This window comes from Truncatella angustata (genome assembly GCF_020726525.1).
Source record: "Truncatella angustata strain MPI-SDFR-AT-0073 chromosome Unknown BKA67scaffold_2, whole genome shotgun sequence".
Lineage (NCBI taxonomy): Eukaryota > Fungi > Ascomycota > Sordariomycetes > Amphisphaeriales > Sporocadaceae > Truncatella > Truncatella angustata.
This window is the reverse complement of record NW_025763382.1, coordinates 5,133,354-5,157,542: the sequence shown is the minus strand read 5'-3', so window position 1 is coordinate 5,157,542 and position 24,189 is coordinate 5,133,354. Positions and strand designations below refer to the sequence as shown.

General features: G+C 51.1%; 9 protein-coding genes across 9 annotated transcripts; 6 read left to right on the top strand and 3 right to left on the bottom strand.

Annotated features, from left to right (window-relative positions):
* The first annotated feature begins 944 nt into the window (after positions 1 to 944).
* BKA67DRAFT_556337 (Eisosome component PIL1-domain-containing protein) lies at positions 945 to 3,015 on the top strand. Its single transcript, XM_046102153.1, has 5 exons — positions 945 to 1,420; positions 1,485 to 1,545; positions 1,612 to 1,745; positions 1,807 to 1,990; positions 2,054 to 3,015. Exons 1-5 carry the CDS (start codon positions 1,364 to 1,366, stop codon positions 2,671 to 2,673), a joined length of 1,056 nt encoding a protein of 351 aa, XP_045962019.1. The 5' UTR covers positions 945 to 1,363; the 3' UTR covers positions 2,674 to 3,015.
* Positions 3,016 to 3,255: 240 nt separating this feature from the next.
* Positions 3,256 to 4,209, top strand: BKA67DRAFT_673584 (uncharacterized protein; the record flags this gene model as incomplete). Its single annotated transcript, XM_046108734.1, has 2 exons — positions 3,256 to 4,148; positions 4,204 to 4,209. The coding sequence occupies exons 1-2, from the start codon at positions 3,621 to 3,623 to the stop codon at positions 4,207 to 4,209; spliced, it is 534 nt and encodes a 177-aa protein (XP_045962018.1). The 5' UTR covers positions 3,256 to 3,620.
* Positions 4,210 to 4,447: 238 nt separating this feature from the next.
* BKA67DRAFT_643733 (uncharacterized protein) lies at positions 4,448 to 7,421 on the bottom strand. Its single transcript, XM_046105829.1, has 3 exons — positions 6,904 to 7,421; positions 5,260 to 5,952; positions 4,448 to 5,208 (listed from the first exon to the last, which is right to left on the bottom strand). The coding sequence occupies exons 1-3, from the start codon at positions 7,096 to 7,098 to the stop codon at positions 4,900 to 4,902; spliced, it is 1,197 nt and encodes a 398-aa protein (XP_045962017.1). The 5' UTR covers positions 7,099 to 7,421; the 3' UTR covers positions 4,448 to 4,899.
* Positions 7,422 to 8,212: 791 nt separating this feature from the next.
* On the top strand, positions 8,213 to 9,690 carry BKA67DRAFT_198318 (uncharacterized protein). Its single transcript, XM_046095400.1, has 2 exons — positions 8,213 to 9,379; positions 9,438 to 9,690. Exon 1 carries the CDS (start codon positions 8,329 to 8,331, stop codon positions 9,364 to 9,366), a length of 1,038 nt encoding a protein of 345 aa, XP_045962016.1. The 5' UTR covers positions 8,213 to 8,328; the 3' UTR covers positions 9,367 to 9,379; positions 9,438 to 9,690.
* On the bottom strand, positions 9,531 to 11,914 carry BKA67DRAFT_198332 (endoplasmic reticulum Oxidoreductin 1-domain-containing protein). Its single transcript, XM_046095401.1, has 3 exons — positions 11,693 to 11,914; positions 9,961 to 11,540; positions 9,531 to 9,894 (listed from the first exon to the last, which is right to left on the bottom strand). The coding sequence occupies exons 1-3, from the start codon at positions 11,795 to 11,797 to the stop codon at positions 9,696 to 9,698; spliced, it is 1,884 nt and encodes a 627-aa protein (XP_045962015.1). The 5' UTR covers positions 11,798 to 11,914; the 3' UTR covers positions 9,531 to 9,695.
* A 1,621-nt stretch (positions 11,915 to 13,535) lies between these two features.
* On the bottom strand, positions 13,536 to 14,073 carry BKA67DRAFT_656023 (cyclin-dependent kinase regulatory subunit; the record flags this gene model as incomplete). Its single annotated transcript, XM_046106868.1, has 4 exons — positions 13,536 to 13,566; positions 13,629 to 13,687; positions 13,747 to 13,891; positions 13,958 to 14,073. The coding sequence occupies 4 exons, from the start codon at positions 14,071 to 14,073 to the stop codon at positions 13,536 to 13,538; spliced, it is 351 nt and encodes a 116-aa protein (XP_045962014.1).
* A 2,157-nt stretch (positions 14,074 to 16,230) lies between these two features.
* On the top strand, positions 16,231 to 18,260 carry BKA67DRAFT_556319 (uncharacterized protein). Its single transcript, XM_046102152.1, has 4 exons — positions 16,231 to 16,527; positions 16,578 to 16,839; positions 16,894 to 17,419; positions 17,485 to 18,260. The coding sequence occupies exons 1-4, from the start codon at positions 16,265 to 16,267 to the stop codon at positions 17,895 to 17,897; spliced, it is 1,464 nt and encodes a 487-aa protein (XP_045962013.1). The 5' UTR covers positions 16,231 to 16,264; the 3' UTR covers positions 17,898 to 18,260.
* A 787-nt stretch (positions 18,261 to 19,047) lies between these two features.
* On the top strand, positions 19,048 to 21,253 carry BKA67DRAFT_513706 (heat shock protein 70 family; the record flags this gene model as incomplete). Its single annotated transcript, XM_046097593.1, has 4 exons — positions 19,048 to 19,090; positions 19,258 to 19,435; positions 19,543 to 19,708; positions 19,796 to 21,253. 4 exons carry the CDS (start codon positions 19,048 to 19,050, stop codon positions 21,251 to 21,253), a joined length of 1,845 nt encoding a protein of 614 aa, XP_045962012.1.
* A 959-nt stretch (positions 21,254 to 22,212) lies between these two features.
* BKA67DRAFT_656020 (uncharacterized protein) lies at positions 22,213 to 24,015 on the top strand (the record flags this gene model as incomplete). The annotated part of the gene is made up of 1 exon (XM_046106867.1): positions 22,213 to 24,015. One exon carries the CDS (start codon positions 22,213 to 22,215, stop codon positions 24,013 to 24,015), a length of 1,803 nt encoding a protein of 600 aa, XP_045962011.1.
* Positions 24,016 to 24,189: the final 174 nt, after the last annotated feature.

The window sequence follows — 24,189 nt, the reverse complement described above, 5'->3', positions numbered from 1 at the left end:
GTCTTCACGCTTCCACCACTTCAAATATGGGACAAGACAAGTTGCTCGAGACCCGCTGCCCCAGTGATCTGCTTTACATGATCCCGAACATATGGATGGCCTCTGGTAGGACATGCGGTTCCCCTGCGCTGCTGTGTCAAAAAATAGATATAGTGGTGCTGTCAAATATAAATATATGGACCTTGAATCCGGGGTAATGCATGTTTATACTACACATTGGGTATCTGTAGAAAGTAACATGAAATACGTGCCGAGCTTCTACCTTCAATGCATATCCCATAGCGCAACAACGAGTGACGTAAATCACCTTACAGTGCGGTAGGTACAAAAGTATGTTCTAAAGCAAGGACCCTTGAATCGGCGTTAATGACGGAACAAAAGAAGTTCGAGTGCCAGCGATTGGAAGTAGCCTCATGACGAGGTACACAGTACTGAACGAGTGGCATACCTTCAGCAGGTACTTGTACTTCGTAGATTTTCAGGGCTGGGTATTGTTTACCTACATGGGGCCATGATATGCAAATGCCACGCTCGTTGCCGGGCAAAGAAAAGATGGCGATGATCGGAAAGTTCAGCAGCCGGCCGTGCAGAACAGCACGCAATGCGCAATACCCATACGAAACCCCCTGTGCCTGAACGGACAATATCCAACTTCAGGTGGATCTGGAGCTACCGGTGAAGATAGGTGCATCCTGATGTTCGGACGGGCTGCAGGGTGGATAGTGACAGGTACTTGTGCACTCTTTTTGGCGAGGGTATCACGCTTTTTTGGGGCCGATCGCCCTCAGAAGGTTCACGGATCCGTAAACAGCCCACAGTTGGCTGGTGGGATCTGTTGGATTGGATTAAACCGCGTCGCACCGCTTGAGCGCTAGTGTTAAATGGTTTGGATGATGACGTATGTAAGGGGAGGTGTCTGAGCATGTCCCGACGCAGTCCCGCACGTCTTGTCTCTCAAACACCACACTGGCGTTTTGATGCTGAGGTCACTGAAAAGGCTCCGATCTGGAAATGACATGACACCAACGACGAAACCAAACCAGACCAAAGCAAAAGAAACGGGATGAGCCACAGCCAAAGCCAAAAGCCCAGCCTACATAATAACTAGTTATTACCCCCTCGCCCCCGGTCTCCCTTTATTTGTTGCATTCTTCATTGATACCCCCCCTTTGAGTCCCTACTTGAAAGTCTCGATCGATTCTCTCTACATTGTCTCAGAGACCTACTAAGTTACTACTACTGCTACTTTGCTAATCCCCATCCCACAATCTCGGCGCAAACCACCACGACAATCCTATCCATTGTTGCATCGCTACACCCACCCCGACTCCCAAATAAACTTTAAACACAAACTCTCGTCAAGATGCATCGCACATACTCTATGCGCCAAACCAGGGCGCCTACTGCGTCGCAAATCCAAGTACGTTGGCGTCGCATTGGCCTACCTACACTTCAGTCCCGCGTGCTAAACCCGTCCTCTACAGAGCCCTCCACCGCCACCATCGAGCACTAAGTCAGGTCGATTCTTCGGCAAGAGCCCATTCGGTCAGTCGCATTCCCTCTACGATCCACAGCGTCGTGAGAACATTACCCATTCTAATGCTTGGACAGGTCATGCTTTACGTGGCAAGGCCGCTGGCGCCTTCGGCCCGGACCTGGCCAAGAAGCTCAGCATGCTTGTCAAGATGGAGAAGAACGTGATGCGCAGTATGGAACAGGTTGCCAAGGAGCGCATGGAAGTCGCAGTACGTATCTGCCCATTGGAACCCCGCTCTATCCGGACCGCATCTGACTTTGGGGCAATAGCAACAACTCTCCATCTGGGGTGAAGCAGGCGATGAAGACGTCTCCGATGTCACCGACAAGCTGGGCGTACTACTCTACGAAATCGCCGAGCTCGAAGACCAGTACATCGACCGCTACGACCAGTACCGTGTTACAATGAAGAGCATTCGAAACATCGAGGCATCAGTTCAACCAAGCAGAGATCGTACGTCATTGCTTCTAGGACATGGCAAACATGAAACACTGACACATTGTGCGTGACGTTTAGGCAAGCAAAAGATCACTGATCAAATTGCTCAACTCAAGTACAAGGAGCCCAACTCGCCCAAGATCGTCGTCCTTGAGCAGGAGCTCGTCCGTGCCGAGGCTGAGTCTCTGGTCGCTGAGGCGCAGCTGTCAAACATCACGCGCGAGAAGGTCAAGGCTGCCTATACATACCAGTTCGACGCTCTGCGTGAGCACTGTGAAAAGGTCGCCATCATCGCTGGCTACGGAAAGCATCTCCTCGAGCTTATTGATGACACCCCCGTCACTCCCGGTGAGACCCGCGCAGCATACGACGGATACGAGGCTAGCAAGGCTATTATCCAGGACTGTGAAGAGTCTTTGACAAACTGGGTTAATTCCAACGCTGCCGTGTCCTCCAAGTTGTCTACTCGAGCCCGCACGCTATCCACAAGACGTCGCAACAACATCAAGGCTCGCTCCGAGGGACTCGACCTGTCTGGCCAGGACGCTCCCCTGAACGACCGTGATTCCTGGGTCGCCGCGGGCGAGCACAAGGGCCACGAGTACGATGATGAGGATGATGAAGTAAACTCTGCCCTTGACAGCGATGGCGGTCTTAATGGTGAGCATCATCGCGGGCGGTCCGAGGTTGTCGCATAGATTCTCACACACGCAGGAGTATCGGACGAGCACGATACAAGCAGTGGACGCCGGGTGGTATTGGCTAATTCTGATGAAAACGATACCAATGAAGCCGGGACAGGTCTAGGTGGGATTCCTAGCCGTCACCGACCGCATCAGGTATAGACCGTTGTAGCTGCATGACTACCTAATGGGAGGTCATGATCAGCCTCGATAATGAATTATATGGTTTGAAATGATATCCGGAAGGGGCTGGAGGAGTTCGGCTCTGTTGACCCTTCTGTTCGGCAACAGCTACTTTATGTATCTCTATTCGAGAATAAAATAATGATATTGTAACAATACTTCGGATAATAGCTTGAGCTGTATATTCGCTTTCTGACGATATGTTGCCTTGATTCGAATGCTCATCCCCAAGCTGGAAGAAACCCCAACGATCCTCAGTGACGACCTTCCAAGCGTCCCGCAAAGGCAATACAAAGTAAACAAGATACCGAGTAGGTGTGAGACAGAAGCCCTGCCCGACGTACGAAATACACAAGCTCCGTGGTGTGTCCACTTGTTTTACCCGGTCTTGACAGCAATATATATGAGTCCGCATGTCAAATTGCTCAAGGCCTTCTAGTGAGGTATAGAAATCGTGTCATACGGTGGGCATAATGGTTCAAGTGTTGCCCCTTGTCATTATTCACACTTAAACAATATCCTGGTCATGATACAAGATTTACAATGTCTATTGTTTCACATCCCTTGACGAACAATTTTCAGAGCTTAGCCAGAACAAAGACAAAGGAATGCCGCAACTCGTCGCCAACTTCTAAAAACGTATATAACAGGGCCACCCTCCTAACAAGCAGCTACCCACTAGAATCACGTAAAGGTTAAAACTCTTGACAGAGGAATATTCAGACCTTTCCGCCTTTCTCAAGTTCGCCCAAGACAAGACGGAACAGTCCTTCACTAAAATGGGTGACGACGAGCCCAAGATCATCACTGATTTAGACTACTGGCCCGATCTGGCAAAATACCTAACAGCCTGGCAACCAGCCGCGCAACCAGAGACGCAATCCGAAGAATTACCCCAGATCCATCTGAGCATCACCTGTGGTATATGCCACCTAAACTACTTGCGCCTGCCGTCCTGGGTGAGGGACAGCAACCTCGCCGCGAAGGAAACCCGCACGGAGCCCCTGTGTGTCGTGCCGGGGTGCGGGCACGTCGTTGGCTATGTCTGCATGGAGAACTGGCTGGCTAAGTGCGAGGAGGCGTATAACCCGCCCTCCTGCCCCTTTTGTAGGTTCGTATTGCGCTATAATACCTGTGGGCACGACATTCCCCTGAGGCCGGTGGCTGACCTGGCGCCAGGGCAGCGCATAGAGCACCAGGTGCCAGGCACGCCCGTCTGCTCGCCTGTAGCAGTGCTCGAGCACTGGGAGAACTTCGACGACATCAAGCTCGAGTGCATGTACTGGAAATTGAGCCCCGCGCAGCGAGTGAGGGACCTGTGCCGCGCGTGCAAGCGTGTTCAGGTTATAAACCTGGCTGTAGAGCTAAAGATTGTCATGTGCGAAGATGATACTGAGAGTGAGGCTATCGCCCAAAGTGAAGCGAAGCCCGGGAACGAGGAACTAATCCGTAGTGTCTGGAATGTCCGAGATGGCATCATGGACATGTTCGATAACTACCAAGCTGCAATGAACATATGGTGATGTCTGTTCCGCAGTTGGCAGCGAAATGTGCGAAACATGATTGTCAAGCTCTTATTTCACTTCGCCAGTAGAAACTCGTAAAGCCTGCCTTAGATTTATTCTTAGTGGCATTGATTGATACGCTATACCAATCGCTCACATGGCTTCATCACGATGATGGTGTCGTCCTTGAGATGGTACACAATTTTAACAGACAGGTTAATACACAGCACTCATCGGTAAGTCCCTAACTTGACAAAAACATTTGCGAATGTACTCGTAATTTCCAATGCCAGGAAACCTTTCCAGTTAGTGCTTGACCAGGGTATGTGCACGTTTCTATACTCAAGAAATACAAGTCATCATGGCCAAACAAACAAAATGCCCTGCAGTATACAAAAATAACTCCCGTAACACCATCTATACCCATACTCATCACTTACTTAGTGATACAGCCCTGGAGTTCATACCCTCATCATAAGAAATGTTGTGATCCCAAAACGCAGACCTGCAACATGGCTCGCCCATTTCAGACCATGACACAAAAAAGTCGCAGCTAATACTCGGGATCCTTCCTTCTCAGACTACCAATTCGTCGCTTCAGACCGTCTGACAAACGCTTTCCTGTAGTGTTGCTTCTATTGACACCAGAGCCGGTCGCTATAGGAGACGAGGGCCCAGCCGAAGAAGTGGGACGTTGTCGTACGGTAATATTGGCATTTTCGCCCTTTGCGGAACCAACACCAGGCTGCATTTCGTAGATTCCAGTACCAAAATCACCTTCAACACGATTGCGTTCCTTGAGCTGACGCTCAATAGTGAAAGATGGCTCTCCCTTGCCCTTCAAGTCATCTGGATGGTATTGCTAATGGATATGTTAGAGACTACTGCGTAACTGATAGCATAATACACTCACAAAGTCATAATCTTTCCATCTGCGGTATGGTCCACCCGGAGCGTCGTCTTCCCTCATAAGGTCGGCGCCTTCCTCGTAGTTCATTGTGCGACCCGAGATGTCCTGCTCGCCAGGGGGAATGATAGCAGTTCCCTGCAGTGGGACGTGCTTTGTCAATGAGTCCTGCACGCGCTCATATGGCGTCGCTTTCAGTGCTTCCATGTTGCCAACTTTGACAGCTTCAACTGGCGCGTACTTCGGATTCTTATTCCGAGATGCTAGTGTAGCGTCGTAGGGTCCGTCATGGTGGTAAGACATTCCTGTGATGTTGTCGAGGGAGTCGATCATATCTGTTGGAGTGATGTTATGCTTGCGCAGGTGCGGCGCTCTATGAGCTGCCTTTGTTTCCTTGCGGATTTGTTCCAGAGGTCGTTCAGTCATTGCGCTTGTACTGTGACTACGATTGGTTTGTTGATGAGTAGATGTTGTTGGTACTGTATAAGCACGAGATCGGTTGTTATCAGTTCTATGAAACTCTTTCGAGTCTTTGATAGAGTTCAATGGTTCAATACAAATGGTGTAAGTCGCAGAATTAGTATAACTTCGGGAAGAGGTGGCTTGCTGGTTTTGTGTGTTCGAAATACGAGCAGCACCCACACCCGTTTGCTGCCAAGGCTCTACCTCACTCGAGGGTCCGCTGATTACGTCCTGTGCCTATGATATAACTTCGTCAGCTTTTAGCCGGTCTTTCCGTGGTGTACTCCGTACTGCCATGTAGCCAGGCAAAGTTGCGATGCAGGTCCCGCTTAGGACCCTGAAAGCGTTAAGAATATGATGTAATGGCTCGGTGGGGTGACAGTGACGCATGCGTGCAACCCTGAGATCCCCTGTTCATCTCAAAATTACCTGTGGAACGGTCTTGGCAGGAACCACCATACCACTCAGACCGGAATGGGAAAAAAAAGGTTATGAAGGTCGAGATCCAATGCGGTCTAGACCATACATGGCCATGCGTAATGCAATGCACTGCCCAACCTGTACTCTGCTGCCTGGGTGCTAAAGTTCAGGAACAGCAGTGTTTGTTTGCTTGTCACTGTTGGAGTCGCAGTGAAGTTCAAGTCCAGGCGCGCAAATGATCACCCAAACTCTGACAAAATGGTCAATCCAAGGTAGAAAGATGATATAAACCTAACACGGTCATAAAAACCATCTGTGAACGAACAAAGAGTATTCCAAGTGCATGACCGCTAAGCCGGGCAGCTCGGAACACTAGGCGACAATGTAGAAACTAACCAGGCTAGGCGAAATGCAAATACATCATGTCGGGCACTAGCCAGATCAGATCCATGAGCGCAAAGTCTATTCGTAACACAGCCCGATTTCTCACAAACATATGAGATGCCCACTCGGGCTAAGAGCAGATACTGTCAGTGGAACGCCAGCAAGAACAGCATAATTCGGGACAGATATACCATCTTCAATGTGTGTCAATGTGAAAACTTGTTACCCACCATTGACAAGCCGTGAACACCAAAGTATGACCAATAAGGCGAGCTACTATAGAACGGCAAACGCGGCACAGATCATACAAAACAAGCAAACTGGGCAAAAAGGATTGACGAACGCACAGCAATGTCGATGAACTTCAAATGACTCAAGACTTACCCAGTTGTTCTTGGGCGGCAAAACACCATCTCCTTGGTTGTCCAAGGCGCCCTCACGTATATGACGGAAAAGGCGTCTTGTACTCGACTCCTTCTTTTCCATGGTGCTCTCACATAGACGAAGCAAGAAGCGTCTTATTCTTGACCGATTCCCCATGTTGTGATGAGGCAGATGATGATGGCAGTTGAGCAGCATAATAAGTTTGTCATAACCTCGCGTTTCCTTCGTGTTCCTTTTGTGTTTTTATATCGAACAACAACGTGATAGCGATGGTTCCTTAAACTGAGTAGGTTAATAAAGTTCACATGGCTCCCTCTAAAACCTCCAGTGGTAAATCGGATGTCACTAACCTGTACATATGGGCAGCCAGTTATTCGATCAACACTTTTAGTATTGATCAGGAAGATGAAATAGGTGTATTCGTTCTGGGGTTTATTGTAACCATTTTGTACAATTTTCAAATAGCCATGTTTAATGTTATTTAAAAAATGATGTTCATATCTTTAGCAATACTGAGAAGAAATGTCACATGTCTATTTTTCGTACCTTGGTCATCTGTGAAGATAGCTTTCTTTGCCACCTCTCTTCTTGCCGTACACATCTATATTGTACGGTCACCCCTACGACTATCATTAGTTTGAGAGTTTCAAAGTCTAAGAATAAGAAACGTCTCTAAAATTAACGGTAGGATTATCAGTACTTTTTAGGTCGGTCAAGGTGCTAGTAACAATCTTTAGGAGACCATCCCCAGGAATCTGTTGAATTAACAGACACCACCGCGCACCAATGGCAAGGTCAAAAAGTTATAGCTGAGGTAATTACCCATATTGACGACTAAAACAACCATCTTTTAACTCCAGAGTAGTCCCAGTGTGAAAGTAAATCTTCACAGTGAGGTAGTCATATAAAATCATGGATCGCCATCAATGAACACTTGAAAAGATTTCTTGGCATGATGCCACGCAATATGTTCAGGCTACGTAAAGATGCTCTCAAGCCCCGATAAGGCCTCGCTCTCTAAGAAAACTAGGTCCCGTCGCGCCAGGACTTGTTTACTAATTACGCCAACATTCAATTTCGTCTACAAATACTATTGTGCACCGATAAGCAAGTGTCCAAACATGACAATTATTCCCTGTCGGACCCCAAGCCAATATAGTAGAAGCTATGTACCTATTGTCTCAGCCCTATAGCGCCTGGTGGATCCTTCCCCATGAAAACGGAAACCAAAACGCTAGACCCACAGCGGATCATGCAAGCCATCCATCTCAAGATCGTTCACAATTTCAAGCGACGCAGCCAGGAGAAGATCTTAAGAGAAACAGCTGAGCGGATAACATCTACAACATATAAGCATAATCCACCAATTTTGTGCACTTTACCATGGAAACCCAGCAATAACGCCGACTTCCTGAACAACAAGCCATGGCATTAGTAGACTACAGCAGCGGTTCTTCGGACTCGGACTCGGGCCCAGACCAGGATGAGAGAACAGGACAAAACCCCGGACCAAGGACTAAGAGACGCAAGCTCTCCCCTCCCTCAGCAAAACCCCAGCAGCAGCCATCATCGTCGCCGGCGCCGGCCGATCTGCCGCCCCTCCCCTCCACCTTCCACGACCTCTACGCCTCAACTGTGCGTCTCAGCAACAGGGACGACCCATCGCTGCACCAGGGCCGCCGGCGGCAGATCCCGCACATAGCCGGCAACTGGCCGAGCCATCTGTACATCGAATGGCACCCGCTCGGGTCCGAGCACGCGCTGCTCTCGTCCCTACTGTCCGCCCTGTCTTCACGCCTCGATAGCAACGACAGCAATAGCAGCAGCACCAGCAGTACCGTCAAGATCCAGGACTTCCTGACCTCTGACCTCGGCGCCGCCCTGCCCTTACACATCTCGCTCTCGCGACCGCTGTCGCTCCCCACGGGGCAGAAAGACGGGTTCCTGTCGCGGCTGCGCGAGGCGGTCGGCGGGCCCGGGACGCCGCGAAGGGGATTCGAGCTGGTGCCCTCGGCGCTCGAGTGGCACCGCACGCACGAGAGCTCGCGGAGCTTCCTGGTGCTGCGTGTCGCTTCCGCCGAGTACGGCGAGGGCAGGATGACGGGAGAGAAGAATGCAGAGCTCGGCGCGCTTCTCAGACGCTGCAACGGGCTCTGCAGGGAGTTTCGTCAGCCGGAGCTGTACGCGTCCGCGGGGACTGGCGAGGGCCTGCGGGGCGGGGTGGGGGACGCTTTCCATGTGTCTGTTGCGTGGACCTTTGAGGAGCCGACTGAAGAGCTCAGACGTGCGACCCAGGAAGTGTTCGTGTCGGACAAGTTCAGGACCGGCATCGGGCAGATGAGAATCAACGTGGATGGGATCAAGGCAAAAATAGGAAATGTGGTTGCACATCTTCCGCTATCTGCAAATGGGTCTGAGAAGGGCCGCACGTTTCGCGAGGGCAAAGGACTTTTCGGGGCTTGAACCATTGCTTCAAGTATGTTCATTTCTATAATATCGGGAGGGAGCTAAACTGCAATTGACGCAAACGACAGAGCATGCAATGATAAAGTGTGACTTGTCACAGGACGGACTACTACTTGATGGTGAGTTGTGTATTTCAGTTCTTTGTTGATGATGAAGCAGTTGTTCTATCAATCCTCCCTTTGGGCCGTGTATGCTTAAATCAAGAAACTCCTAGGGCCCAGATCTCCAAGATCGTGGGCAAATGCTGTGCCAAATCCTACGGCTGGTATCATCAGACTAGAATAATGAAATTCCTCCGAATTCCTCCTCCCATGCAAGCTCTAACATCAAAGCTCTCGCTGAGGTGCTTTCGACTTGTCTTTCACATCTTCCGCCTCAGACCGTTTGGGCACCTGCTCGTAGCGAGTATCACCATGCACGATCTCATTGACATCAGGCCAACTAAAGTATGGCTCTCGGGGTGGTACATACATTCCTATGTAGCTCCGGTACACCCGATCGGCTTCGTAAAGAAAAGCATGCCAGCTACCAAGACGAATTAGCATTTGTTTATGTGTTGAACCGCAGTGCACAACCATGGAGTAAACTTACGTGAATCTAGGCAGGTAGACGAAACTGGTCATTATGTACTTGAACACACGCCAAACCGATGCCAACTCTGCGAGGCTGTTACCTACAGCGCCCTTAGGAGTAGGTACATAGCCTGCCCATTCGTCTTCGGAAGCTGCCTTAGTGGACGTTTCGGTAGATGCTTGTTGTTGTGAAGCTGCCTTGGACTGGCCCAGACCGATCGCATGAGGCTTCTTAGCACGGTCCGGGACGGTTTCAGTCTTTTGCTCCTGGACGGGTGCCCCGGCAACAGCTTCGTCTTCGAGCATTGCTCGGAATTTTGTGATGGCGTTCACCGAGCTACTCAAACGGGCGTACAGGTTGAACAAGGCGACAAGTTCAGTTCTCTTGAGCAGCGGAACCTCGCCGCTGTCATTGTCGAACTCGAATAGAACCTTGAGCGCAGCGCCGTATCCGGCAACTTGGAGCTTGCCCCAGAGCCGGCACTTGTCGCAGGAAGTGCAATCCATAATTCGGCTAATGTTGCGAAAGTTGTCCTTGAACTCTTGCTTCAGGCTAGGACCCTCGCCGTTCTTAAACATTAAGCTTTCGTCGAATATCTCGGGTTGTTTTAGCGCGGCTTGCACCACTGCAGTGACTTTGGCTTTGGTGGCTGTGTCCTGATCTCGGTCTCCAGTACAGAATGTATAGCTCTGCAGGTAAGGACCAATCTTGCTGATCGCACGTGTTACCATGGCAAAGTTGAAGTACAGGTTGGAGATGCGCTCGGGATGAGTGTGCAGTCTGTCGACATAACATTGTAGGTTGTGTCCCCATTGACCCGTAGTCTGGTTGAGAAAGTCCCAACAAATATGCGTACTGATGCTCGAATGCATGCCCGAGACGACACGATAGAAGACGCGCTTCTCAAGGCACTCGTCTTCGTACTCTAGGGCATCCACGTCGTCCTGGCCCGGCGGTTGTTGTCGGCCAACACTCTGCAGTACTGCCCTAAAATCCTGCTCTGCTGGTCCTGGAAACGGAGACAAACCCAGACCTGCAGATTTGGGAAACGAAGACTTCTTGAAGCAATTCTCCCTGTAGATAGCATCCCAAACCATGTTGGCACTCTCGCCGCGGTAGCCGGTGAAACGCTCAGGGTTCTGGACGAGCGACACGTAGACACCCTTAGCGCTTGCGCTCTCGTCCTCTGGCACACAATAATCGCGCTCGTCGCATTCGTCATCATACTCGACCACGCAGCTCTCGCCGACGTCCTCGCCTAGAGAGCCCTGTAGAGGTCGTTGTGGCCGTTCTTTTTGGACTGTTTTCCCGGGATGCTCTGCTTTTGGGCCTTCGAGCTTGCTTAGCTCTTCAGCGCGCCAGACCAGCGGGACATCCTTTTCGTCGTCGATGGTATTGACGGCGCAGGCCTGATTCCCACACATTCCATTCTCATCATCCCAGAACGGACATGTTTTACTAAATAGATTGAGTCTGTAGTGCGAGAAGAAGTCGGTGTTGCGAATGAGGTCCTCGATGGCAGGTTTGACTTGGGTGTTCAAGTCCTCGAGATTTGAATATGTGACACAGGCATCGCTGATAATGCTACCCGGTGCTATCTGTCGGGGGACTGAGTTAGAGAGGATGCGGCAGGAGGAGGGACGAGATAAAGAAGAAGCAGAAGAGAAAGATGCTGCCTCAGCTGCTGCCACAGAAAAGTAACAGAGCCAAAGCAGCATGAGGTGTGTGATGGGGTCCATGGTTGGCATACCGAACATGCATCGTCAGCTGGCCTTGAATTTGCACTTTTGCATTGTGCAGGGCCTTGCCAGAGCGAGAACAAGGTCAGATAAAAAAGCTTTGCAGCAGAAGGCATCGTGGGCTTCAACCTTGCGGGCCGGGCTCTATCGTGGGTCTTATATGCTGCAGGATTGGGTGGGATGTGCGAAAGGACTGCGGCTTGTTGTGCATGAGAATCGGAGCGTGTCCGGAATTGATCGAGAACCCTGTCGACCTGGGTCACAGACGCAAGTGAAACGGGGTTCCAGCTTGAGCGAAAGAACTGGTGATGGCTTGTGAAGGAGGGTCAAAGCTACCCAAGTGGTAAAGATCAGAGAAAGTTGGCCGTTCTGAGCCTGCAAGCGGATATGGACCGCCGGCTTTTTATTAAGCAATAAGAGTTTGTATGTACCACTGGACACGGATGAATGCACCTAGGGGGGGTTCGAGACAAATCGGAACGCGAGGAAACAAGCTTAATTCTGGGGGTGCAGTGTAGTTGTTTCGAAAGGCAATACGCAATATAGCAAATGGACAAAGGGTGCAGGTTCTCAACGTGTTCTCTTTGTACACTTTGCCGTAGCTTACAAAGGATGAATCGTAGCGGCCAGGGTCCATGTAGGGACTGGGGTGACATGACATGGTTCGACTCCATGGTCCGATCTTCCAATTAAGGCAGGCAGGCGATGCTCAGCTAGCCGAAGCTGACAGGCTTACGGATCCGTACAAAAAGGTTATTTGTGTTTGCTGAAAGGTGGCCGGTATATAGTATAGTACACGTATACGGTAAGTAACGTAATTTCAGTAACGCCTGATCATCATGAATTTGATCGCCATTCCCGAGCGAAATTTGCTCAAAATAGAATATGCTGATGGGGATGATCGTACGTCATAAGAGGCGGCTCAGCGCTGCAGGCACGTGTTCCGGGCTTGAAGCCATCTGTCGCAACGGGCTTAAATGTACTTTTCTTCCTCTTGACTTAACCAGTGGCGGCGTATCATGGAGCCGTTGACCAAGCTAACCTCAGAGGAAAAGGTTTGAAATCACCCGAAAGAGTTCCATATACCATCCCTGCAACACTGCTTCCGGAGGTATTTTAACAAGTGGACGCTAAACAGCCGCACTCAATCTAGAGCAAACGGCCAACTAATTTTGCTAAATTTGATTATTGAATTAAGTAAGCTGATCAGTACTAGCACAATCAAGACAATCATTTGTTTTTGTTTTGTTTTGCTATGATGTTTCCATTTATTATCTTCCTATGGAACCGGTAAATCATAAGCCAAATCAACCGCGAGGATCCTGCATCAGACATCATCGACCTCGGGTTCATTGATGAAAGGATGCGAGAGCGGGGCAATTGCATAACCCCTCTGATCACCATCGTAAAGGTATATCCTGTAAGACCACTCGCAACTCTTGTTGTTCCTCCAATGCGCCTTAGATGAACCTCGCTAGAAGACCGCTTCCCCTCTGCTTCCTGAAAACCAGTCGTGATCTACCGATACTCCGTTGCTCTATAGTCATGAATCGCGCTCAACCCTCGACCTCTTTAGTGGGTAGATGGATGGACATGATAACAATTTTTCTTTTTTGCTCAGCAGGGAGCATTTAGCTTCGGCCAAGACCATAAGAGATGCAAGCTGGGAAGCTGGAAATGATGTCGAGAAACGCGTGTTGCGAGAAGCAGCCGTAAATCGTCTCGAAGCATTATACTCGTACAAAATGCAAATTTCGCTATGCAGAAGTCGCGTTCGGAGCGGTGAGAAGCCCTAGAGTGGGCCAAGCGAGAGAAGAAAAAAGAGGTCCTTGTCGGCTAAGACTTGTTCACTGATCACTGAGGAGGCTGGTAGTTGAGTGGCCGCCTTCGGAGTGTCAATATTGATCCATCAACGTGGACAAGAAAAATAAACCCAAGATTACTTACTTGAACAACAGAATATGCGGCTCGGGCTCATGGACCTCGTAGTGCTCCCAACCCAAGCTCTAATAAAAGTGGTCAGCGTTGAGCTCGTCAGTGAAAGTCGCGAAAGTCGTGGTTCTACCTGTGTGATACCAATGGCGCGCCATTCATCCTCCCAGAGCAACTTGAGGGTGCCATGCGACGGGTCGTGGTAGTCCTTGGGGATTGCCTTGAGCATTGCCTTTGGCAGCTGTACATGTCTGTACTCGTACTCGCTATCCGAATAGCTTGAATCCCAGTCAGAAGTGATTCGGAGGGGGCGAAGGCGGTGTATGCCATGTCTTTCGACTTACCGGGCGGAGTAATGGATGCTGTCAATGAACTCCTCCAGACGAGCGCGCTCGTTGTCGGAAAGAGGCCGGGGGCTCTTGTTGCGACGGCTCATGTCGATGTTCATGGAGTTGGGCATCTTGACTTGACTTCTGTTTCCGGCACCGGCGTAGACGGCTGGGTGGAAGTTGTTGTTTTTCGGCGAAGAGTGAGTGAGTGTTGGTGGGCAGAAGCCTGCAAAAGGTCGCGGCTCGGCAGCCAAGTAAACAATGGGTAGGAGGGGTTGTGGTCGCGTGGGGTGGGATAATTCGAGGGCGGGCAGACGGGCGGGAGAAGAGTACTTATAGCCCACAGATTCGTCTCGACAGACTACAAGGCTCCCGTGAAACAATATCGGGCGAGTCCAGCGGCTTCAGGTCGACAGTGGTGAAACAAAGTCTATAGAGAGTTTTGCGATCAAAGAAGGCACAAAGTGCTCGACGGGAAAGAGCCGAATCGTTGCAGATGATCTTTGGGTGGGCGGGATGTTGCAGTTGTTTCCATTGATTGTGCAGGAATAAACATTTGAGCCTAGACCGCCGTAGGGTCCGTCCAGGGCAGTTGCCGACCTCAACAGCCACACAAGAAACGATCAAAGTGGGACGTGACCAGCAGTGCAGCAGTCGACTGGGCAATCCGGAGTATTAGGTAACTTACAATAACTAGTTACAGTACTGACCTCACTGGAAAAAACAGCCTCAACCAGGAACTGCGCACGGGCCTCACTTAAATACAAAGCAACTCGCAGGCGGAAGGGAGGAAGCAAGCTGGCAAGCAAGCTAAGTGGGTTAGCGCCGTCGTCCCTTCCAAGACAACCAATTGGTCAAGATCATTTGGCGGCCACCCATTTGACAAGCACTGGCTCTTGGAGAGGAGGCACAGGCACTGGCACAGGCACAGCACTGGCACAGGGGAGAGCGTGTTGGCCATTCGCAACTCATTTCTCGCGCTACAGCTACGACTGCAAGATGCGATCGTGTACCAAAGTGACCATTGACTACTAACCTGAGCACTCTCCGAGCTGTCTTGCGTCCCATTAATTCACTTTCATAGCCTGGTAAAGTCACAGTGCGCTTTTTATTTTAATCTACCTGACAAAAAGGTACGAAACGTCCCCATCTCGACCGAATTTTGAACTCCGCTCTTGTGCTGGTTCTGGTTCTCGGCCATCATCCACCCACCCAAAGCGTTGGCCGGCGCAAAAGAGCTCTCATCGCTCCCATCGCGTGCAAATCGTCGCGTTGCCATCGCAGCCGCACTCAACATCGCCTTGAGAGCGCAACAGCCCCCCTCACGAATCGCCATCCATCCTTTTCGCGGAACGACCATTGTACCGTCATACTAGGAGCTCTTTACATTCCAGTAAAACCGCGTAGAAGATGGAGAACAAGCGAAAGGCAAGCCTCGCAAATGGCGATCTTGGATCTAGTACGCCTGATCGCGCCGCGAAGCGCCGCAGAATAGAAGAGGTAAGGCTATTATGCCCCATCCATCGACATCCGCAAAGAGTCGGCTGTGTGCATACTGCTGGCATTCAGTCAGCGGCCAGCGCTGCAACGAGGTCGTGTTTGGGGCATTGCAAGGCCGAGGAACAAAGTAGCCACTGCATCGAGGCCGATGCCAGTCCCATTCATCGAATACTCGTTAGCTCGCATGAGCCGCACCATCCTCGCAACCCCCGTTTATAGTCTTGTCAATTTATAGTCGGTCCTTGCTAACTCAACTATAGGAGTTTGGCGATTTGTCAAAAGGAGAAACTGCCCAGTCCACCACAGCTTATGGATTAAACATGCTTGAAACAATTCGAGCAACGACGGATAAGAAGTAAGTATCCAATAAAAGCCAGTACAACTATTATCAGTCGCAACACCCCATCGCTGACGTTGCATGTCCTTGGTCGTAGCGGTCGCGCAGTTGCTCCCATCTTTGAGAGACTGCCCTCCAAATCATCTAACCCGGACTACTACAAGAAGGTCCGACTACCTCTATCCCTTGAGATGCTTGAGAAGAAGCTCAGGAACCTGGAATACACCAACCTGTCCACTTTGGAGAGCGACTTCAAGCGACTCGTACAGAATGCAAAGGAGATAAACCCGCGCACCTCCGAAGCTTTCAATGATGCCGAACGCATTCGTAAGGCTGTCAGCAACCTCATGGTCAAGACGAACCCTGCATACAAGTCCGGAAACTATCAAGCCGTCCCCACGCCTTTACCACCCAGTCCCGGTGCTGGAGGGGCAGACGACGACGACGACGACGACGACGCTCCCGGCGAAGAGGACGATGTGGATATGGATGCTCCTGATGCGGATGCGGACGCCGACGCTGATGCAGACGATGACGACGAGGACGAGGACGAGGTCGAGGAGGAGCCCGAACCTGTCAAGCGCGGCCGGAGAGGTGGCCGACCCTCACGCGGCGCCGCAGCAGTAACACCCAAGGCATCGCGGTCTTCTTCGGCACAGGTCGCTGAGCGTGCAAGTTTCAAGGGTCTCAACTTCCAGCAAGCTCAAGAAAGGATCGTTGCGGATATGCTAGGAAAGAGGGACGAGAGGTAAGCATCAATGGGTCCAGCAGATAACTGTATTCACTGACCTCGCACAGTGGCGAATACCAGTACTTTGAGGCCTTTTCCTTCCTGCCGCCTCGAACTCTAAAGGATTATTACGAGATCATTGCAGAACCCCTCTCCTTAAAGGCTCTGGATAAGCAAGTACGCGGCAAGCATGGTAGAAACGAAGCTACTGGCATCAGCGACTTCAAGACTTGGTCCCAATTCGAGGACCAAGCAAGTCTCCTGTGGAAGAATGCATACCACTACAATGAGGACGGCAGCGAGATCTTCGAGTTAGCTCGAGAGCTTGAGGTAAGTTGAAAATCGATGGAGATCCCTTGTATGGACATGACTGACCATGGCCAGGTATTCTTCAAAGAACTCATGAAGGACGCCAAGCGAAATGTGGAAGAACCGCCGCAACCCAAGATCAAACTCAAGGTCCCACACAAAGCCCAGGTACCTTCACATCCCAAGAAGATTACCATTACTGTGGCTGGCGGGAAGGATAGTGCAGTTGGATCACCGGCCCCAGCAACAGCACAGTCTACGGAGGAAGACATTACTCGTAACGGTACTCCTGTAGCACGAAACCCGTTCAGTGGCTCTGTTACTGTTAACCACAGCCGACTGGAGAAGACTCGGAGTATGTCCACTTCGGCTCCTCCGCCTAGTCCTTCGGCTGCAGGCGCAGTGAAGCCCGAGGATGCTGCGAGACAGTCCCCGTCCATACCGCCCCCCGGTCCTGCCATGACCACGCAGCAACAATTCACTCCTGTTATACCACCCAACACGAATGGCATTTCAGTCACTCCCGTCCCCCCACCTCCGCCTCCGAAGAAGACAGCGGCAGAAATTCTTGAGGCTCAGAAATACCGACCACACCCAATTAGTGAGTTTTGCTCAACCCCTCAAATATCAACATGAGTTTTTTTTTTCCTCCTAACAAATGAACAGAAGAAAGTGAGGCTCTGATATCAAAACTTGTGATTGGGTCCCATCCGAGCTTGCATCTCGAGAAACCGCTCGACATCACGATATCAGCTAGTACTACGGAGACACAGCAGGAATTGGTGTTCAACGCTCCAGCCAGCTATTTTCGTTTACAGCTGCGGCCTTATGTTGCACCCTTCCTGGAGGAACAGCTACGCGAATGGAAACTGAATGTTACTCAGGACTATCAGCGTCTTTGGCCTAACCAGCCGAATCCACGAGCTGAACCGGCTTTCGACGTAAACTTGCGCTACGGCTCCAATCGCTTCGAAGTATCCTTGGTAGCCGCCCTTCCCAAAGGAGAGAAAGGCCCGCATGGTCTGGGCATGGAGATGGAAAAGATTGTTGTCTATTTCAATCTGCTCAAGCATGCTTGAGCCTCAGTGAAGAATGATGTGATGGGGGCGATCTTGAGGAGCAATGTACCTCTCAATCGGCCGGGCATAGGAATTCTAGGAGCAACGGAGTGAATTGGGAAAAGCAGGTTACCTCGGAGCAGGCGTCTCACGATTGTGGCAGGAGTTTGTCTTTAATGTTGCGAGACCATGTCATGTAAAGATAGCAAGACCACAACAAGGTGGAGGGACTTCCCGGGGCATCTATTCGTGCTTGCTCAAACTTGTCGCATATCGGTACCGACCGAGCAACTGGTAGAAAGTGTACCTTGTTCATCAAATATAGCAATTATAGTAAAGCTGTTGATGGCTGCAAACGATCGGGAGCCGTTGACGTCTGCAGCCAAGTTGCATCTTTTGAAGTAGCATGCCCACTCACACCTGGACATATGTAACCTGTATATTTTGTATTTGCGTAGTACGGTTGGTCTTGCCAGACTAGTGCAATAGCACAAGCTCCGCAGCTTCAATGGCACGTATGACATGGCTCCAGGCTGGCTGGCTGGCTGGCACGGCACCTCACCTCACCCTCCAAAGCTAACCTTTAGACGTCAAGAATTGGAAAATTCATTCGAGGCTGCCGATGCGCCACTAGTGCACTATATAGTCTGCGACAATCGGGAGATGTAGCCGCTATGCGGATAGTCCATCGTAGAGTCTCAACGTTTTGGAGATTTCAGAGTCAGCTCTCGCCCCCCACGAGTCGTGAGGCCAAAGCTGGACAGCTGGACTTCCAAAGTTCTCCAAGACGAAAGGAAATAGACTCCGTTTGGGCGGCGACTCCCATTTGCAGGTCTGAGGTGTGGGCCGGCTGTATTTCCCAAGGTCCGCTGTATTTCTGAGGTCCGTCTCGTCTCCCCTCTCCCATCAGCCATGAGACAGAAAAAAGACCCTTACCAACCCCAATGGCACTAGACCCAATAAAGTGAATGTTAGTGGCTCACCGCCCTGCCCGCCCTGCCACCTACCCCACTCATAGCGAAAATTCGTTCGCAAAAAAAAGTTGCTGGTCAAGCACAAAAATAATCGGGCTGCTCCCCTCTATTTGACTTCTGAGCCTCGAAACTTCCTTCCCTTCATCCCTCCCGATTCGATCTCAAAGGTCTTTCATACAGGTCAAATCATCATCAAAATGGCGGAAGAGGTTTACGACGGTGCCATTGGCATTGATTTGGGTATGTTGTTTTAGTTTTTGTGTTTTTACATGCCTCTCGTCGTTGTGGAAGTTGCAATTCCCAGGAATATTGTGGCCCGCGCTATCAATTATCTCCTCCCTCCACCTTTGATTTTGTGTATATCGCCCGCATTCTGAGGCCACGACTGACACTCGCTCGCTTCACAGGTACCACCTACTCTTGTGTTGCTACCTACGAGGGTAACAATGTCGAGATCATTGCCAACGAGCAGGGTAGCTTCACTACCCCTTCTTACGTCTCCTTCAACGAGAAGGAGCGTTTGATCGGTGAGGCTGCCAAGAACCAGGCTGCCATGAACCCCATCAACACCGTCTTCGATGTCAAGTAAGCCGCCCAAGAAGAAAATCCTTGAGAAAGGAAACCCTCCCAAGAGCACAATCCCTACGTGCTGCATGAATGCGGGACCTCTGCTAACAACATGTCGTCTGTAGGCGTCTTATCGGCCGACCTTTCGATGACCCCATTGTCAAGAAGGATATCGAGTCGTGGCCCTTCAAGGTCGTCGAGCAGGGCAGCAACCCCATGGTTCAGGTTGAGTACCTGGGTGAGACCAAGACTTTCTCGCCCCAGGAGATCTCCGCCATGGTTCTGACCAAGGTAAATACTCGATCCAAAACGGAGCAGCGATGCTCCTGTTCCGCTTGTTGATTCCTACGTATATATCTGACTGTTTCTTGCGTATAGATGAAGGAGATCGCCGAGGTCAAGCTCGGTAAGAAGGTTGAGAAGGCCGTTATCACCGTCCCCGCCTACTTCAACGACAACCAGCGTCAGGCTACCAAGGATGCTGGTGCCATTTCCGGCCTCAACGTCCTCCGTATCATCAACGAGCCTACTGCCGCTGCCATTGCCTACGGTCTTGGCTCCGGAAAGTCCGAGAAGGAGCGAAACGTCCTCATCTACGATCTTGGTGGTGGTACTTTCGATGTCTCCCTCTTGAACATCCAGGGTGGTGTCTTCACCGTCAGGGCTACTGCCGGTGACACCCATTTGGGTGGTCAGGATTTCGACAACAACCTCCTCGACCACTGCAAGAAGGAGTTCCAGCGCAAGACCAAGAAGGATATCTCCAACGACCCCCGTGCTCTGCGAAGACTCCGAACCGCTTGCGAGCGTGCCAAGCGTACCCTGTCCAGCGGTGCTCAGACCACCATCGAGATTGACTCTCTCTTCGACGGTGAGGATCTGTTCCTCCAGATCACCCGTGCTCGTTTCGAGGAGTTGAACGCCAAGGCTTTCGCAGGCACCCTGGACCCCGTTGCCCAGGTCCTCAAGGATGCCAACAGCGACAAGAAGAGCGTCGACGAGATTGTCCTCGTCGGTGGTTCTACTCGTATCCCCAAGATCCAGAAGCTTCTCAGCGACTTCTTCGATGGCAAGAAGCTTGAGAAGTCCATCAACCCCGATGAGGCCGTCGCTTACGGTGCCGCCGTCCAGGCCGGTATCCTCTCCGGTAAGGCCACCTCTGAAGACACTGCCGACCTCCTCCTGTTGGATGTCGTTCCTTTGTCTCTCGGTGTCGCCATGGAGGGCAACATCTTCGCCCCTGTCGTCACTCGCGGCCAGACTGTCCCTACCCTCAAGAAGCGAACTTTCACCACTGTCGCCGACAACCAGCAGACCGTCCAGTTCCCCGTCTACCAGGGTGAGCGTGTCAACTGTGAGGACAACACCTCTCTGGGAGAGTTCACTCTCGCCCCTATCCCTCCCATGCGCGCCGGTGAGCCTGTCCTCGAGGTCGTCTTCGAGGTCGATGTCAACGGTATCCTGAAGGTCACTGCTACTGAGAAGACCTCTGGCCGCAGTGCCAACATCACCATTGCCAACTCTGTTGGTAAGCTCTCCAGCTCTGAGATTGAGAACATGATCAGCGACGCCGAGAAGTTCAAGACCACCGACGAGGCTTTCAGCAAGCGCTTCGAGGCCAAGCAACAGCTCGAGTCGTACATCAGCCGTGTTGAGGAGATTGTTTCCGACCCGACTTTGTCTCTCAAGCTCAAGCGTGGCCAGAAGGAGAAGATTGAGCAGTCCCTCAGCGAGGCCATGGGCCAGCTCGAGATTGAGGACTCCAGCGCCGATGACCTGAAGAAGAAGGAGTTGGCCCTCAAGAGACTCGTAACCAAGGCCATGTCCTCGCGATAAGCAGTTTATTTGACGCTTTAATGATCTGGGGGCACGGAGGAGAATACAGGGTGGGCTTGGCTGGTTTCTACGATTTCCGGCAATGATATGAGGCTCATCTTTACGAATGATAGACATGGCATTCTGGGGTTAAAAGGGATTTCCCGGCTTGTCCCCTCGTCCTGGTAAAGCGCGAGGCAGCACGAACAAAAGTCTTGCAGGGTTAGGCGTTCTATCTCTTCCGCACGTCACATATTCCTTTTGAGTTCTGCTTAGGACTCGCTCGTTCGCGCATCCTACCTCGGCGCAATTCGCATGTAGATTAGGAGAATGAAAGAATGAAACAAACGATGAACGACCAACTCTTGGTACTCTTTTTTGTAAATCTGTTCAACCGTGATACGTACATATGCTCCAACCCCTGCCCTCTTAGTTGTCCTGGTTATAATGATATATTGTACTTGACGGCCGTGCGGTTGTTCTGGTTGATTACACTAGGTTAGCCTAGGCTATCCTCATGAGACAAAAACAGGTTGGTGAAACTCGAAGCAATTGCAAATTCAACCCGCTGGTCCTTGCCACAATCCGCTTGCCTACTCGTCGTGTGTCTCACTGACCGCAGCGTCATATCCATATAACCCCATATGGGCTCAACCTAGATAAGCATCCACTGTATTTATGCAATAGACGGGGGCTTTCGCTTCAGGCTGTTTACGTCACGATGCATTTGTGCGTAAGCTAATTGATCCAGCTCCAAGATTGATGAATGCCATTCGTTCGACGAGCCTACACACCACAACAACACAACAGCATGACATTCCTCTTACGCGGGGTTGAAGCTGCTCAAACCTGCTTGTCTTGCTCATTCTGTCGTGAATAAATGCAGGCGCTCTGCCCCTTATTCGACCATCACTTACAGCACTCAGGACCCTCGGAGATCAATCGAGTCGAGCGTCCAACCCACGAGTCAGGTTGTCACCATGTCTTCCGCAGCTGTTACCATGGCTAGCGCTGGATTGCTGCAGACAAGCCTCATTTGGGTAGCATACGCTGTCGCCGTCGTTTTGGCTCTCTTTGTCGGAGCTTTAGTGACATTCACCTGGCAAGATCACCGCGAGCGTTCCGTCATCGTCAGCGCTGTTACTATCATCAGTCTCACCGCGCTTCTCGCTACCGTTCTTCTCCTACCCGTCGACATTGCACTCGTCTCCTCTACTACCGATACAGCCCTTGGACTCAAGAAGGACTGGGCGACCTCGAATCGCATCCACAACATTTTACATACACTTAAGATCGTCTACTACAGTCTGTACAGCTTTGATGCGCTGCTATGCTTGATTGTCATTCCTTTCTCGTACTTCTGGTACGAGGAGTACGACGAGGTTGAGGAGCAAGAGGGCAACCAAACGTTCAGCAGCCGGCTTTGGGGCGCTTTCAAGTACACCATTGCCTTTATCTTCCTCGTGGTCATCATCTTCCTGATTGGCTTCTTTGTACCTGCTGCAGGCAGTCGCGAAGGGAAACACCTGGACTTGGACTTCTTCAAGCGTCTGCTAGATGAGAACCATGGAGAGAAGGCCTTGAGCTTTGGTATTGGGCTATTGATCACACTTGGGACACTGCTTTATGTCCTCTATACAGGAGCTGGCCTGGCTCTTCTCCCTGCGTCATTCATCAGATCCGCACCATCCATATCGGCGCCACAGCTGTCCGAGAATACTGCATCCCAACTCGAGCAGATCCGAGAGCGTCAAAGACAACTCGAGATGCGAAGCGCGGGCCGTTCCGAGGGCATGCCGCAAAAAGACAGACGAGAGCTCGATGCCCTTGCCCGGGAAGAGCGTACACTTGTTCGACGCGAGCGTCTCGCCGCCGAGGCTCAAGGAGAAGGTCAGAGCTTCCTCGTCAGAACGTGGACCAAGGTCTGCGCCATCTTCCGGCCCATCAAGCTCATTGGGGGTCTCGTCCTGATAATTGTATCATTATTGGTATGGGTGTCTATGCTTATCACTGGCATTGACAAGGCCGCCAACTCGATCTGCAAGTCGCACTGTGGATATATCCTTGCGGGTGTCAAGGTTTTTCAGCCCATCAACTGGATCTTTGTACAGACCGCGCGTGCGTTCCCTGTCGACTACATCCTCATGGCTCTTCTGATCCTGCTTTTCTTCAGCAGTTCCATTTCAGGATTAGCCTCCGTTGGTATCCGGTTCCTTTGGCTCCGCATTTTCCAGATTCGCAAGGGCAGAACTGCACCTCAAGCGCTTCTGATGGCTACAGTCCTGCTGGCATTGATCGTGCTAGGTATCAACTATGCTGTGGTCATGCTCGTTGCGCCGCAGTACTCTGCCTTTGGCACGCAAACCTTCTGTGATCTCCCGGCTCGCCACCCCGATGAGCAGCCAAACTGCAAGGACAACCCGGAGGCTGTGAAGCCGTGCTCCGAGTACGTCGACAGACATTTTGCAACACAGACTTGCACGCCGACCTTCATGAGTCAATTCATCAACCGCATCACTTTGAACTGGCCTGTATTTGGTGCAATCAATTTTTGGGCCCAATTTGCTTTCTTGGGCGTATTCCTAATTGTGTTCCTCTTGAGCTTGTTCCGGACACCGAAGCTAAACATGAGCGAGTTCGATGAGGAAGCCGAGGTAGACGAGGAGGAGGGCCTGCTTGCCTCTACATCGAGGAGGTTCGGCGCGACTTGGCAGGACATCAGAGGCAAAGTCGGGGGTGCAAACAATGGCACCGGAGGCCATGGAGAAGGCTCGCGCGATTAATCGTGGTGTTTACTCGATAGGAAAATCATGTGAGACACCAGTTTCGAGATGCACGGAACGTGAACAAATTGTCAAATTGTCCGCTCATGAGGAGAAAATACAGGCAGTATGCCCCGACAGTATGTACGGCATAAACAAGGACCATGGTGGAAAGCTGTTGGATTGGCGTTTGTT